This window comes from Macrobrachium nipponense, chromosome 8 (genome assembly GCF_015104395.2).
Source record: "Macrobrachium nipponense isolate FS-2020 chromosome 8, ASM1510439v2, whole genome shotgun sequence".
NCBI lineage: Eukaryota > Metazoa > Arthropoda > Malacostraca > Decapoda > Palaemonidae > Macrobrachium > Macrobrachium nipponense.
This window is the reverse complement of record NC_087203.1, coordinates 40,773,177-40,788,733: the sequence shown is the minus strand read 5'-3', so window position 1 is coordinate 40,788,733 and position 15,557 is coordinate 40,773,177. Positions and strand designations below refer to the sequence as shown.

At 46.0% G+C, this 15,557-nt stretch overlaps 2 protein-coding genes across 3 annotated transcripts in view; both read right to left on the bottom strand.

The window, feature by feature from the left end:
- LOC135222705 (trafficking protein particle complex subunit 11-like) overlaps positions 1-6,983 on the bottom strand; it is a 196,784-nt gene extending 189,801 nt beyond the window's left edge. Inside the window, exon 1 of one of the 2 annotated variants that reach the window (XM_064260891.1) lies at positions 6,887-6,983. The gene's annotated coding sequence lies outside the window, so the exon portion shown is untranslated. The other variant, XM_064260892.1, reaches the window with a different exon arrangement.
- Positions 6,984-12,847: 5,864 nt separating this feature from the next.
- The window catches only part of LOC135222704 (histone acetyltransferase p300-like), a 71,085-nt gene continuing 68,375 nt past the window's right edge, over positions 12,848-15,557 (bottom strand). The window contains 2 exon segments of the mRNA XM_064260890.1: positions 12,848-14,924; positions 14,927-15,419. Of these exon segments, the coding sequence (XP_064116960.1) occupies positions 14,028-14,924; positions 14,927-15,419 (1,390 nt within the window). The 3' untranslated portion in view covers positions 12,848-14,027.

Below are 15,557 nucleotides of genomic sequence, written 5' to 3'. Positions count from 1 at the left end.
GTCCGGATACCAAACGGCCTGAGGTCGTTTGGGAGCCACCAGGATCATCCTGAGATTCGGGGTGGCCAGCACTCGGCTGATCACCTTGTGAATCAGGCAGAACGGGGGAAAGGCGTAAGCAAAGAGGTTGTCCCACGGGTGTTGAAGAGCGTCCTCTGCAGCTGCCCATGGGTCCGGCACGGCTGAAAAGAAACCTGGAGTTTCTGTTGTGCCAGGTGGCGAACAGATCCACTAAAAAAAAATGACGCACCCGACATGTTGAAGAGCCTTTCCGCCACGTCTGAGTGTAGGGACCATTATTTCGGTCCCTATCACCTAATCCCTACGGCTGAGCTTGTCTCTTACTCATTCCTCTTGCCTGGAATGTAGCAGGCTGACAGCTCTACCGAGTGAGCCACGGCCCACACGTGCACCTGTAGCGTCAACTGGTGCAACAGGAGGGACACAAGGCTCCCGTTTGTTGATGTATGCCACTACCATGGTGTTGTTGCACATCAACACCACTGAGTGTCCCATCATGCGGTCCCGGAACTCTTGGAGAGCGAGGAACACTGCCTTGAGCTCCAGGACATTGATGTGAAGGTGCTTGTCGTGATCGTCCCACACTCCTGCAGTCAGCAACTCCTCCAGGTGTGCGCCCCATCCCTCAGTAGATGCGTCTGAGAACAGCAACATCGGGGGGAAGTGCGGAGAGGCACTCCTCTTAAGAGGTTCCTGTCGTCCAGCCACCAGGCTAGGTCCTGCCTCACCTCCTCCGTGAGGGACACGGGGAAGTACGGTGGGTCCTCTGCCAGTGACCAACTCTCCTTTAGTCTCCACTGAAGAGACCGCAGGTGAAGACGCCCGTGAGGGACTAACTTCTCGAGTGACGACAGGTGGCCGATCACGACTTGCCATTGCTGAGCTGACTGTTCCTGCCGAGACAGGAACCGGTCGGCTGCCTGCCTGAATCTGCTGATCCGCGAGTCTGCGGGGAAGACTCGCACTGCTACCGTGTCGATCAGCATACCCAGGTACTTCATCCTCTGCTTGGGTTCAAGATTGGACTTCTCGAAATTCCCCACGATCCCCAGATTGCGGCAGAACTTGAGAAGTCAATCCCTGTCCTGTAGCAACTGTGAGCAGGAGCTCTCCAGGACTAACCAGTCGTCGAGATACCTCAGAAGACTTATTCCGGACGAGTGGGCCCAAGCAGACACCAGCGTGAACACTCGCGTGAACACCTGTGGGGCGGTTGAGAGACCAAAGCAAAGTGCCCTGAATTGGTACACCGTCCCGTCGGGGATGAAGCGGAGGTACTTCCTGGAGGATTGATGGACGGGTATCTGGAAATAAGCGTCCTTCAAATCCACTGAAAGCATAAAATCGTTCTCCCTGATAAGAGTCGAGCACGGAACGTGCCGTCTCCATCGTGAACCGAGACTGGCGAATGAATCGGTTCAGGGGAGAGAGATCTATAACCAGGTGCCAGCCCCCCGACGACTTCTCCACCAGGAAAAGGCGGCTGTAGAAGCTCGGTGACCGATCCCTGACGATCTCTACAGCTCCTTTGCTCAGCATGGTCTTGACTTCCTGTCGAAGGGCTACGTCCTTTGATGTTCCCGGAACGTAGGTCTGAAGATGGACCGGGTTGGAGGTGAGGGGTGGCCGAGATTCGAAGGGTAGCAGATATCCCTCCCGAAGGACGTCTCGGCACAGTAGCGCTGCCATGTTGCCCCATGGCTCGCCTGGCACCCTCCCACTTCCGGCAGCAGGTGAGGGGGAACGCCGTCCCTAGCGTTTCCCGCCTCGCTTCGACTTTTTCCCTGCCCCTCCTCGTGGAAAGGAGGGCTGGGAGGGGGGCTGATAGCGACCTCCCCTGGCAGAAGTCAAAGGCAGAGTCTTTCCTCAGGGCTTAGACGAGGCAACCGTCTTAGCAGCCGAGGAAGCGCTAACCAAACTCTTAGGCTTGGCCGCAATTGATCGAGGCTGCCCAGAAGCCTTGGAAACTGCCTGGTGTACCAGACGGTCACTGTCATCAGTGTGACGTCTTTCCACCGCAGCGTCCACCATCTCTCCTGGGAAAAGAAGAGAGAGGAGGAACTCCGTACTTGTCCATTGCGAAGTCCTAATGCCGCTCACGCCCAGCCGCCCTGAACACTTGGGTAAGGACTGCGTCCCTACGCCTAATTAGTACCAGGTTGGCCCACAGGTTTACTGTCTGGTGGGCGAGGTAGGAAATGGCCCCTACCCCCAGACTGGGAAAGTCTCCTGAAAGCCGGGTCCCCTTCAGAGTAATATTCCCGAAGGTGGCCGCGACCTTGGAAACTGTGAGGGACCACAGGTCCAGCCAGGAGACTGCCTGGAAAGCCGCCATGGCGGTGAATTCCAGACCGAGTGCCTCCCGCTGCGAGAACCAGAGGTTCTCCAACAGGAGCTGCTGCAGAGACACTCCCAGAGTTATCCTGGCTAGCTCCGGGTTAACCTGTTTGGGCGGCATTGGATCCTCGGATGGCACGTAGAACCTTCTCTGACACAGTAGAGGAGGGGGAAGTAGCTTAGACGACCTACCAGAACTAAGCGAACCCTCTTGTCCGGAGACGAGCGAGTCCACCTGGCCCAGCACTGAGTCGGCCAGCTCCGATCGCGGCAGACCCACCGTCGCCCGGGTTCCTTTTTAGGCCCCCAGAACAACTCGAGCCGGGACGTGGGCTCAGAAGGTGGGAGCGGCGATCCTTTCCCGAGGTCGTTGTGCTGACAAATCAGCGCAATAACCTCTGCAAAGTTCCTCTGGATCTCAGGAGTGACTGCATCTTGAGGAGTAGGACTGTCAAGCCCCTCCAGCAAAAACGACTCCCGAGACCCTCCTCCTTCAGAAGGAGGAACAGCGACAGACCCCTCCCGGTCTCCTCCTGCCACTTGCACATACGACCTGGTCGATCCGAGGACTGTGCCTGGCACGTAGGGCGTCGTGGCGGGATCGATCACTCCTTGTTGCCTCACCCTTCCCGGTGTAGCCTGAGGAAGTTGAAGGAACAGGAGAGGAGGACCTGACGCTCCCCCCTCGCTCACTGGCAGAACCGGTGTGCTTGGGGGGCTGCAGGCGATCGCCAACCCGTGGTGGCGATCGAGCTGCAGGCCTGGTCGCGTGGCTCCCCTGGGGAGAGCGGCTGGACCGAGAACAGCGGCCCCGGTCCCGTGCGTCAGAGGAGCTGCTGCTGGTCCCCCTATCCGTCTGGTCCCAATGGGAGCGGCGGTCAGGGGACCTGCAGAGACCACTGTCGCGGTGGGACCGGTGCGTGTCCTCACGGCGCGTCGAACCGCTGGGACCAGCCGGGGCTGGTTCCTGCGATCGAGGGGACCTCTTACCAGCCTCAGCCCGTGACCGGTCAGGGACCGATACGTCAACCCTGGTAACCAGCTGGTCGTTGCGAGAGCAACCGCTGGCCTGACGAGAGTCACCTGAGCAGCTCTCTCCAGCCTTCCGCTCCATGCCTTGGTCCTGGCGCCGAGCAAATTCGGACACCTGAGCCTTGGCTGCACGGTCGCCCGCGGGTGACCGTACACTCAGTACCTCTCGCGAACGAGAGGCCAAGCCGGAACCTGGTGTAGCGGCACCGCCCCTAGCACCAGGCGAGGAAGTACCGGTGTTAGCCGGTACCCCTCTGGTCCCTGTCTCCTTCTTCCTTGCGGAAGGAGAGACGGGCCCCGCTCCCGAAGGAGCAGGAGGACCAGCGGAAGAACCCCCCATCCCACTGGAGTGAGACGGGCCCTTAGAAGTTCCCGAGGGAGCCTTCTTAGGGGGGGAGGAGGCAGCCTTCTTCTTCCTCGGCTTGGAAGCCTTGGAAGTCGAAGGGGAAGGAGGCGGCAGATGTCAGGTCCTACCAGCAACTGGGGCAGCAACACCACGGGCTGGAACGACGTCGGCAGGTGCGGGAACAGCAGGAATAGCAGGAACAGCAGGAGCGGCAGGTACGGCAGGTAGGTCAGGTACAGCAGGAGATGGGGCAGCAGCCAGCGACATCCTGGGTACCGGCGGCAGGTCCAGGGGCAAGCTCTTCAGGCGTCGGAAGTCAGGGGCTGGCAGCACGAAGAACCCGGGAGGGGGGGGCACGCCTCTCCTCGGCACGGCAGCGATCGGGCCCTGCACAGCGGCCCTTGGAGTCACTGACATCACGTGTGGGGTGTAGACCAAGTGAGGAGGGGCGGCGTACCCTGGAGTCGAGACAGTGGTGGTAGTGTTGCACCGCTCCATGTGACCGGCACAGCACCCGCCAGATGCTGGAGCAGCCCCTGGACCCTCGGGCGTGCCCTGGAGCCCCAGCGACACCCACACCTGGCCGAGGTCGTCGCCACAGCAGGAGCAACCTGAGGAAGCAACAGTCGGGTGATTAGGAGGGGTTCCCGCTCGCGCGCGGGGGTGGGGGGGGGGGGTGGGGGGGGGGGGGCAAACCCCACCCGGAGCAAAACGTACCTCGCTCCGCCCTCCTCTACGCTCAATGGATTGGCCGAAAGAGAAGGACCGAGAAACCCCCCACCCCCCCCGAAGGGGGAAGGTGCTATACGCAGGAAAAAGAAAGACGAAGTGTCCGTAACCAAGGGAGTCGCTGTAGAGCTTTCCAACGACTCCTTGGCAGGTCTATGCTTCTTCTACCCTTGTACAGCACCCACTGCACCTCCGACCAATTCATACAAATATTACATGGCTCGGTCCGAGAGCATTCACGCCCCCGGCACCGAGCGCAAAGGGCACGAGGATCTATTTCGGGGAAAGAGCGAAAGACCCCGCACTTACGGCCCTCCACACCAGGGCAAACTCTGCAGCTGATGGGGGGGCGCGGGGATAGCTCCATTGCCCGAGGATCCATAATCAATGTTAATAAAAGAATAAAGAAAGTCACATACTTACAATATCACTTTCACAAACACTGACAAACCAAGTTGAAGAAACCACACACGACCAAAGCATACGACAATGAAGCGGGCAGGAGAGCAATGACGAACACATCCTCCACCAACATGGCCAAAAGCAAAAGTGATTCTTCACCTCCCAGTCGCGCGGCGCGGGCACTGTCAGACAAGCAGTTAACTACCGAACTCCCTTGTTCAAAGCTTACGACCGTTCCAGCTGCCGCTAGCTACCTTCCTATTGTTAAAGGACCGATGGTTTGTATTACGTATCGGAACAAATATGTTTTCAAGGCAGTTTTGAAATCCAATATGGCGGCAATCGTAAGGCTGGCCGGTCTAGCCACGGACAATCCACCATCTTTCCCAGCCTTTCCCAGCACTCATTTGAACAATGTTAGCATATATATTGTAACGTTTATGATCTTACTCAAGATTGCAGTGTAATCAGCACAATGAAAACATTTTGTTGCCTATATTAGTGAAAGTACGAAACTTTATCTTCCCGGGGTCATGGTTTGAACTGAATTCATTTTTACCTTGTAATCGGTGGTTTTATCCTTACTGCCATCACAACTGAAACTCCGCAGTGCTTATTTGATTGTAAGTATACACATTTTGGTCTTAATTCACTCCACATTGCACTTGAACTATGTTTGCTGTTCCTGTTCCAAAGTACTTACTCCGAAACACAGTTTACGAGCAGCAGACGACACACTGATTATGGGTGGAAAGCTTTATTCTCTTAATTGTTTATTTAACTCATTACATATTTAATTTAACTTTACTTTAAAATGTTTATTTAATTTATGTCTATTATCCCTTTTTAGCAACCAAACTCACCCCGAAAAATTACAAATATTTCGGATGTATACTTACGAGCAGACGATGCGAGGAAAAATGACTCATCGTTGCCAATCTAGTGGAGCGTCACACATATGCCGATACATATACAAACTGTTTCCATGAATTCTAGTCGTCATACTAATGCAGTAATGATAAAATTGCTGTAATATGTATACCTATATCCTACTACAAATAGATACGCTAAATTTCACTTATCCCCCTTCCCCGGTTTTTGTGTAAGTCATCATCTCAGTTTGGAGGGTAAACACATACCAATTGACAACACTAATAAACAATTGAAGAGCGCAAAACGCCGCAAAGAATGCCGTAGTCCCCTTCGATAAGTGCTGGTTAGAGGTCGGGGTTTCGATTGTTGTGATGAAAGTGCCCCAGCGACTATGGGTACAAGTGGTGTGCGGATTTAGCACAGGAAATGGGAAGTTTATTGACACAAGCGACTCAGCAAACATCGAGATGGCGTCAATCTTCTAAATATTTTGAGTTGTAAGTAAAAATTTTGAAAGCGTTTTGAAGTTTGCACTGCATTGCCCACCCTTTTCACTACCCTCTGTTTAAAGCTTTAAATTTGGCCTTAATTTCTAACTTTGGAGAAAATATTTCGAAAGGAGAGTAGAGGTCTTTAGCTCCGTCTCTCACCAACAACAAGTCGCGACTGATGCCCATCTCCGGTGTCAGGATGCGTTATAGGCTAAGTACTTTTTCGGAGGGTGGCCTGCCGTGACCGTTGGTGTGTTGGGCCAGTCCATACGATTGTTTACCCTACTACTTGGATACCGATAGGCTAGCCTATTGTACCCTTGATTAGCCCATACTAGCTACGGCCCATAGCGGACCCATTGCATGCTGGCCTAGTCTTATTGGTCGGTTCTAGGAGCTTTTTCACTTCCATTTTTAACATAGTACCTAGCCTAGTAGCCTGAAGTTACGAATAGGCCTACGCCCTAACCAAGCGAAGAACGAACTTTCAAGAGTACCTAGGTAGGTATCAGGTTAATATTTTGCGATACCGTTACCGTGCCTTAAAAATGATAGCGATTTACTTAGATTAACCCAAAAAAGTAATAAAATGCAAACATTTGGATGAAGTGAGTGTAAGAAACGTAGGATATTAAGTCGACATTGAAAGACTTACTGGTCCCGATGCCAATGAAACTACCCTCCTGTCACAGTTGTTGTTTCGTGGATGCGGTTGGTGCAAATAAATTTCTATACGGAAAAGTAATTCTCGTTAACTTGGAGTTTCCTACATAAATTCATAATATTAATTTATAAAACATTATTATATATTTACTATATATCTTAAACCAAAATTCATAACTTTTAAGGACACTACTCGTTGAAAAATTGCGTACTGACAAATTTCACGATCAACGTCACATATAGAAGAAACTGTTATTATCAATTGTCTGCCCACTTTCACATGGACCATGTGCTCTTGGATAAAAACAAAAACTAAACAGTGAATGAATAAGATGGCAAATAGTGAAAAATCAATAGACGCCATTCCGTCATTTACTGACAAAAGCAGAATAGGGGAAAATCGTCCAGATAATGTGAGGTCTGTGGCTCTTGGATACAAGTTTGTTTTTCGTCTCAATAGATTTGCTTCCTTGGAAAAGATGAACAAAGCTTCGTAACCCAAAGTACAATTCTTGAAGTTTACGCCTTTATCATGAGCATGTTACTATAGTTACATGGGATAAAAAAAACTGGTAGTAATATAATTTACCAAAATTACAGCCAGCAATTCCAATTGATTGTTCAATAGACTTTAGATTATAGTAACATTTCTCACGTTTGGTCTCGTTAATTTTCATTTACTAATTAAAATTACCAGAAACGACAATATTTAACATAGTTAACAGAAATGTAAAATGGAAGCTTCTATTAAAATGTTTTGTGGCCCAGCTTATGAATCGCCTTTTTTCAGTGTTGACTACAATTAGTCATCAATAATGGTAAACACAATTTTTCATAAAATAAGAAAAATGAGATGGGGACCCAGCGAACTGTTAAGCATTTTATATGAAATCACCTCTGCACATTATATGTATACAGGTCAGCCCTATGAGAGCTGATAGTCAATTCAGTAGTCTGGTTAAACTATAATAATAATAATCATCATCATCATCATACTATAATGGGCGTAATGTCTGTCTGTCATTCAATCACGGCCAAACAGCTGGTCAGATGGGCATGAAACTTAGCCGGGTTATGTTGAGGACCCCTAAGATGGTTTGTAATGGGGTTTCATCCAACCTACCCCACTCCTTTGTAGGAGGCGGGGGTGAGAAGGGATTCCCTGAAACGGAGCAGTTTCTGGCCGTGAAACGAGGCCGGTTATTCCCGTAGACTTAGTTACTTTACGATTTTTCATACATAATTTCTGTACAACTTCCCCGGAGAAAGTCGCGAATATTTCAGCTCGGACACAATAGAAGATGAAAATTATCATCAATATCCGCAAGATTTTTTGAATAACTTAAATCCATCGGGACTGTCAGTGCACAAAATAATGTTGAAGAAGTACTGCCCGGTAATGTTGCTTCGGAATTTCGATCCTGCCAATGGACATAATAAAAAGGAAACTGATCAAGTTCTTACTTTCTACTCTTTTTTTGGAAGACACAGGATCATAAGACATACAAGTTGCGTCTTTGCAGTAACTTAATGAAAAGAAAGATACTTTATTATTCGTATCACGTGCAAAGTAATTGACAAAGAAAGAAAAACGAACCAATCAAGATCCCTGTTCCATTAAATGAAAGTCACCGACAAGAGAGAGAGAGAGAGAGAGAGAGAAGAGGACGAGAGAGAGAGAGAGATCGATGAGAGAGAGAGAGAGAGAGATAAGCCATTTTTAACGACATTAATGCACTACAATTTTATAATTTTATCTTCCTATCGAAAAATGAGAGAGAGAGAGAGAGGAAATAATTTGTGATTTGAGAGCTAAGTATCCGATAATCCCATCACCGTCTTCGTTACTTGACTTACATTGAGAGAGAGAGAGAGAGAGAGAGAGAGAGAGAGAGAGAGAGAGAGAGAGAGAGAGAGAATTATTAAAAGAGGGAAAACAATAATGAACTACGAACTTCTTTACGGTTCATTGATTGTCCCATTCACTTACTTTGAGAGAAGAAGAGGAGAGAGAGAGAGAGAGAGAGAGTTCTCACTTAAAAGAGGGGGAAAACAACAATGAATAAGAATTTCTCTGCGTTCAGTGATCGTCCCATGAATTACATTAAGAGAGAGAGAGAGAGAGAGAGAGAGAGAGAGAGAGAGAGAGAGAGAGAGACTATTCGTGTAATCGCTCTTATTCTAATATTTTGCTGAACAAATAGTACATATAAATTTTTCACTTCTGCACCCGTATTTTATCACCCATCGTAGATGGGTAAGTTTGCTAGTAATAATAGTGCCAGTTATTTTACGGACAGGGCAGAAAACAAAGGAAATATTCAATATCACAGGTCTACACGAGCAAGCATATACAACACATCTGGATTCTGTATCTTGATAGGCACTCTGATCTTAGTAACCCTGAAACATTTACCTGTTTTGTCAAAGATTTAACATTAACTAGCTATTTTACGCAGTTCCTTGTAACCAAGTATAAATATGCAGTAGTGAGTTTTTACAGTTTTCTCTCTATTTCACCATATTTTAACTGTTAGTTTAAAATAAAAGAAGCAGATTATGTAAGATACTCTAGACATTTTAACTAAATTACATTTTTCTCTTTATGGTCATATATTGAACAGTCAAACATTCCCTCTCTTTCTCTTATACCAGAATTATTACACGATACACTCCAGTAACTTGATTTACCAATTTTTCGGACAAAAAAATACTTTTTTGGTCACTTTCGTTTTATAGTGCTAATAGCGAGGCAATCAATAAGTAGGCAAAATAGTTAACATTAATTCCTTAAATATCAGTAGTAGCCTGCGCTCTCTCTCTCTCTCTCTCTCTCTCTCGCCCTCTCTCGCTCTCTCTCATCTCTCTCTCTCTCTCTCTCTCTCTATATATATATATATATATATATATATATATATATATATGTGTGTGTGTGTGTGTGTGTGTGTGTGTGTGTGTGTGTGTGTGTGTGTGTGTGTGTGTGTGTGTGTGTGTGTGTGTGTGTGTGTGTGCTTTAACTACAAAATTGCAGATAAACCGCCATTTGTAGAGAACTTCCGACAACATTGGGAAAACCTATCAGTGATGCATCAAAAGCCCCACAGACACTGAGCCATTCAGTTCTGACAGATATAAGCCTTATGCTTCTTGGATATCAAACGTCTTTCTACTCCAGTAACCCTCCCACTTCTGTCAGGTCTTATTTCCGTCTTCCCTCCCAAACTTCCAAATTATCAGCTACAGGACCTATCCCTACAAAATGAACTAAACCACCAATATAGAGGACATACATTGGCCTCAACTTTGCCAATATCCTGCACACCAGCAATCTTTTCTTTTCTATTCATATCCTCGATGGGACAGTCTCAACTTGTAGTTGGTGAGAACTCCGCAACAAGTCATCAGTCGACAATAACTGAAGAACAAGTGTTACCAAGTTTCAAAAATTGTCCCAGCTTATGCCAAGGAATACTTGTAAGGGTTTTAATGTTAACAATAGTGTGGGTTCCAGATGGGAGAGACTCCCTTCTGTTTGACTGACAAAAATGATTTATGAATCTGACAACATTTGGCCCAAAAGGGGCATACGTATACTGAATGTGATTAACGTGGGTTGTTATGAAACAAATATATTGTAGAAGCTAAAGCATAAACCAAATTTAGATCATTAATTAGCCACCCATCAAGAAATGAGGCCCGTCCACACGGTCGAGCTTTGCTCGACGAACTCTGTTCGATGTGACGTCAGAAGCGGAGAAACTGCAGATAAGGTTTAGACTTTTCCAGCTTCTGACTTCACATCAAACAAAGTTTGTTGGGCAAAGTTCGACCGTGTGGACAGGGATTATGGGAGTCTGAGGTTTACGACTTAAGGCCAAGTGCTGAAAAGTATTAAGGCTATTCAGCACCTATTAACAATCCACCGGTGAATGAGTGTAGGCGGTATTCCTAATTAGCTAAAAGCAAAACAATACATGTCAAAATACATAATAAAACGTCTGCGCTGCAACAACTGACAGTTGCTGAAAAGCATTCTGCTCACAAAAATAAAGGTGTGTACTTATCATTTACAGTTAGTAACTACTAACCATGACGCTAATGATACAGAAGACAAAAGTTAGTTATGGGTAACTGCTTCTTAAGGTGTAAATAATTTAAGAACAATTTTTTATACGAACCCATTACTGATAACAATAATTAAGTGGTGTTTAACTTGCCCAGAATCTAAGGATAAGTATCCACGCCAAAGCCTCCAGAGACATGGAAAACGAAAAGAAATTTAATCTACAATGTTCCTAAGAAAAGAAAAACTCATCGCAAGTGATAATTGAAGGTTAGCCCATATAACAGATAACTTTCCAAACATTACCAATAACCTACCAAAGAAGACTTATAAAGAGAAGAGAGAAAGAGAATAAAATAAACCCGTAAGGACATAAACCCAAACAAGAACGAAGAAAGACCAAGAAAATAAAACAAGCGCAACATAATCATTAACCCATGTAAAACAAACTTAGCTACACTTCTTTTTTTTTTGTGCTATAAGAAGGCAGACAAAACAGAAAAGCGTCTGAAGAGAATCGAAAGTTCAACTCCCATAGATGGCAAACAGGGGAGCCAATGACGACTGTAGATCCGGATACCTGCCGAGGGTAGTGGATTCAATGGAAGATCAAAGTTTAGTAAACATGCCTAACAACTGAGATGTAAAACAGTTTTTTTATAGAAAAACATGCTAACATGCTTCCTGATAAAGTTGAATAGCAGAGAAGCATAGCGCAATTATCTGAGGACATTGCTCTAGAGCTGGGGTAAGACCTGAAAAACTAGTAATAGCAATCAGGAACGATTGTTGCATGTGCTGTGACAGTGGATGCTGAGCTGGACATTAAAGTGGTGTGGAACTTCTTAAAGTTGGTAATAACTGGCTCATTTTACATAAAGTTAATTATGATATACAAGTTTTGTATAGCAATCACATTTATCATTACTACTATAGGTAAAAAGGAATTGAAAGAAGAAAGCTAATCAGAGCAATGAATTAGTGATGAACACTTACACAATAGTACCTCTAAAAATTTGTCCAAGGAAAATTTTCTATAACTCATAAAAGCTTTGCAACTATGTTTAACTGCGTTCATGTAATTCCTTCCATTAATGGAACCATTCGTTTCCTTTCTGACTCATGCCTCTCTATTGTTTGTATGGTGTTTTTAAGTTGCATGGAACCAGTGGTTATTCAGCAACGTTTGCTTCATAACCACTGGTTATTCAGAACCATGTTGCGAGTGAACTGCCATCACCAGAAATACACATCTTGCACCCCTCAGTGGAACACCCGATAATCGAACTCGTGGCCAACGAGGTGGCACGCCAACACCATACCGACCAAGACACAAGGCATTACCTCTCTCTATTGGAGTACTACCTCCTTGACAGGTTAACCCCCTTATCTTATATCTCTCTCAATAACCCTTAACCATTTCTGTTCTTCTCTTCTACCAATGGAGACTCAAAATTGAATTTGTTAATTGTAAAATCTATTAGAGCTAAAAAGATTTTTTCACACATTTGCTTCCATATTCATCAAAAAGTTGTCAGTGCATGTATTCAGTTGACCACTCATAAGAATTTTATTTCACACAGTTTCATGTACATATAACTGCTTTTCAACTTCGCTCAACTACATTTACTAAACTTTACAGAAATGCTTAATAAGAGCATGGATTTCACTGATTATGCTGCATTAAACTACAATCTGGTGATTCAATTAAGGTGCTCTCAATGAAAATGCACAGCAAAGATTGTTTATAATGTGGTTTCAATGTACAGGATAACAAGCTCACTTACAACAATGGTTATATGACAATTACAATGTATTTCTAGTTCAAAATAGATGAAATTATTATTACTTTGAGCTTAAGCATAAACAGGAGATCTAAATGAAAATCCATTTTCATCATATATTTATTATAAAATAATCAAATCCTCTGTTCAACACATCCTCATTGGTCAACATTCAACATAACAAAGTGGGGGACCTGACAGTTAAAAAATTTTATATGCCCATTTAAAGTACAATTACATAGGACAAGAACAGGGAACTTCCAATGAGCAGGTGTTGGTAGACAATACAATCAACAATTTACATACATACATCACGTTGAGCGTTGGAAAAACAAACTTATCAAATCTTTAAAGAAATAAATTAAAGTTTTGAGGACAGGTGGGTGACGCGTCAAGACGGGAGGAAAACTGGCTGCCACTCCCCCTGCCCATATACCTACCATTAGGCCATACAGTCAATCCCTTTGTCTCCCCTTCAATAGGTAAATGGTCGACCGGGATAACGGAGGCAATGTGTACGAGTTTGTTGCGGGGTGATAGTAGCAGCAGCTATCGCTCAGGTCTGCTGCACATGAACACTTTCCCCTGCTGCCCTGTCACCCTCGACTGTCAAATAAAAAGACAGTGCCGGCAGAGACAGCATACCTCCCTTGGGCATGTGTGATTTACCTATAGGGAATGTCGAAGATGAAGGGAGGTTACTGTAGAGGTTGTGCCCGCACTCTGGTCTTCTGCACATGAGGGATGTTGGGACAGAGGGGAATCATAATAGTTATTAACATTTGTATTCTCCTTCTGAGTTCTTTGTTGAATGATACAGAAATGTACAGGCACAATCCCCCCCCAACCCAGTACATCCTGCTTTAGTATTTCAGCAAGCTAGAATGCACAAAACATATCTAGCTAATATCTTGGCAAAAGACCTATTTGCACTCTTCAAAATTAAGACAGCAACTGCCCAAAAATAATGACTAATGCAAAGTTGTACAAAGTTACTGTAATAAAATTTTCTATCTTTCTTGTAATTCATTTTCTAACTCTTCCTCATAAGCCTAAAGACCCATAATGGGCAAGTACATTGTCTTTTAAGGAATTGGCATGAGTGTTTAGCTCAAGTTTACAGTAATTTTCATTGTTCGCTTCAAAGAAGCATTATAATTTTCCATTTTGCAGATACAAAGCACTGCAAAAATAACAATCACATTTGTCGTCTGTATGAGAATCCAAGACTTAATTACAAAATATGTACAAGATACTATCTACAAGGGCTAAGTAGCACACTGGTACTATAAAGTCTCCACAAACTTTGATAATTTGTCTTGTGGAGTTACATCTGCCTCAGAGGTAGCCACCATGCCTCCCATTTGTTGATTATTGGCAGGCTGCATAGGAGGCAAGCCTTGGTGAGTCTGATGTCCACTTCCCGCTCCTAGTTGGGAAAGCATCATTGAATCCCCTGGACCGCCACTCGTAGCCATTCCTGGCCCCTGCTGGCTACCATGGTGCGGAGAATGTACAGGTGCAGGGTGATGTGGCGATTGCACTGGTCCCGCTCTTGGTGATGGGGTTGGACCATGGTTACGTGGTGAAGGATTGGGCTGTGGTGATCGGACAGTCTGTGGTAAATTACTAGGAGGAGGAGAAGTGACTGACTGTATTAATTGCTGTGGGGACGGGTTGGTCATTGCAGAGCCTGGAGGCATCATACCGGGGGCAACAGACTGCGGTGACATTGACGGCGGAACAGGTTTCATCTGCTGAGGCTGCATTATCATTTGCTGCTGTTGTGGGAAACTTTGACCAAATTGGCCATCACCACCCTGGAAATTATGCTGCTGGAAATTTACTTGCCGTCTCTGCGCATACATAGGTGCCTGAGGTGGTTGGAAATTTCCTTGCTGAGGTTGCTGTTGCTGCTGCTGTTGCCGTATCAAAATCTTCTGTTGATACCATTGCTGCTGGTTCATAGTTGCTTGAGTCGGAGGGACACCTAATGGCGGTTGCTGACTTACTAATGTACCCTGCATTTGTGTTGGCATTCCCCCAGGTTGAATGTTTGGCTGCATCCCACCTGGTTGCAAGTTTGGTTGTAAAGAACCCTGTACATTGCTCGGCATTCCTGCTCCACCTTGAGTTATCATTCCAGGTTGACCTCCAGGTCCAGGTTGGGGCTGCTGCTGTGCTGCTGTTGTTGTTGTTGCTGCTGCTGCTGCTGTTGCTGCTGCTGCTGCTGCTGTTGCTGCTGCTGCTGTTGCTGCTGCTGCTGCTGCTGTTGCTGCTGTTGTTGTTGCTGCTGCTGTTGCTGAGCCTGCTGCTGTTGCTGTGCCTGCTGACTTTGTTGTTGAATCTGACGATGTCTGATGAAAGCTGCCATTAACTGAGGATGTGTTTTGAGTATTTGTAACACTTCTGACTGCTGATGGGGGCCTGAGGGATTCTTCAAAGTTTGAAGGAGCTGCTGTAAGGCTTGCGTAGCATTTCTTTGTGGCTGACCTCCAGGCTGACCTGGTTGAACAGGCTGACCAGGTTGATTCGGTTGACCAGGAGGACCCATTAGAGCTGACCCTGGACCAGGCCCAGGTCCTGGGTTACCCAAGGGGTTAGGCTGACTCATCATTCCTGGTCTGATACCTTGATTAGGCTGCTGCTGACCTGGCATACCACCAGGATTAGAGTACCTGAAAAATTACCAGACCATTATTAACACCTTTCCTGAATATTTTCTGTTGTTGTTTCTTGAATGAGTAAACTGGAAACAAGTTTTGGTATGATTTACGAGCCTCATCTTCATGTCAGCTATCATAAACCTAATATCA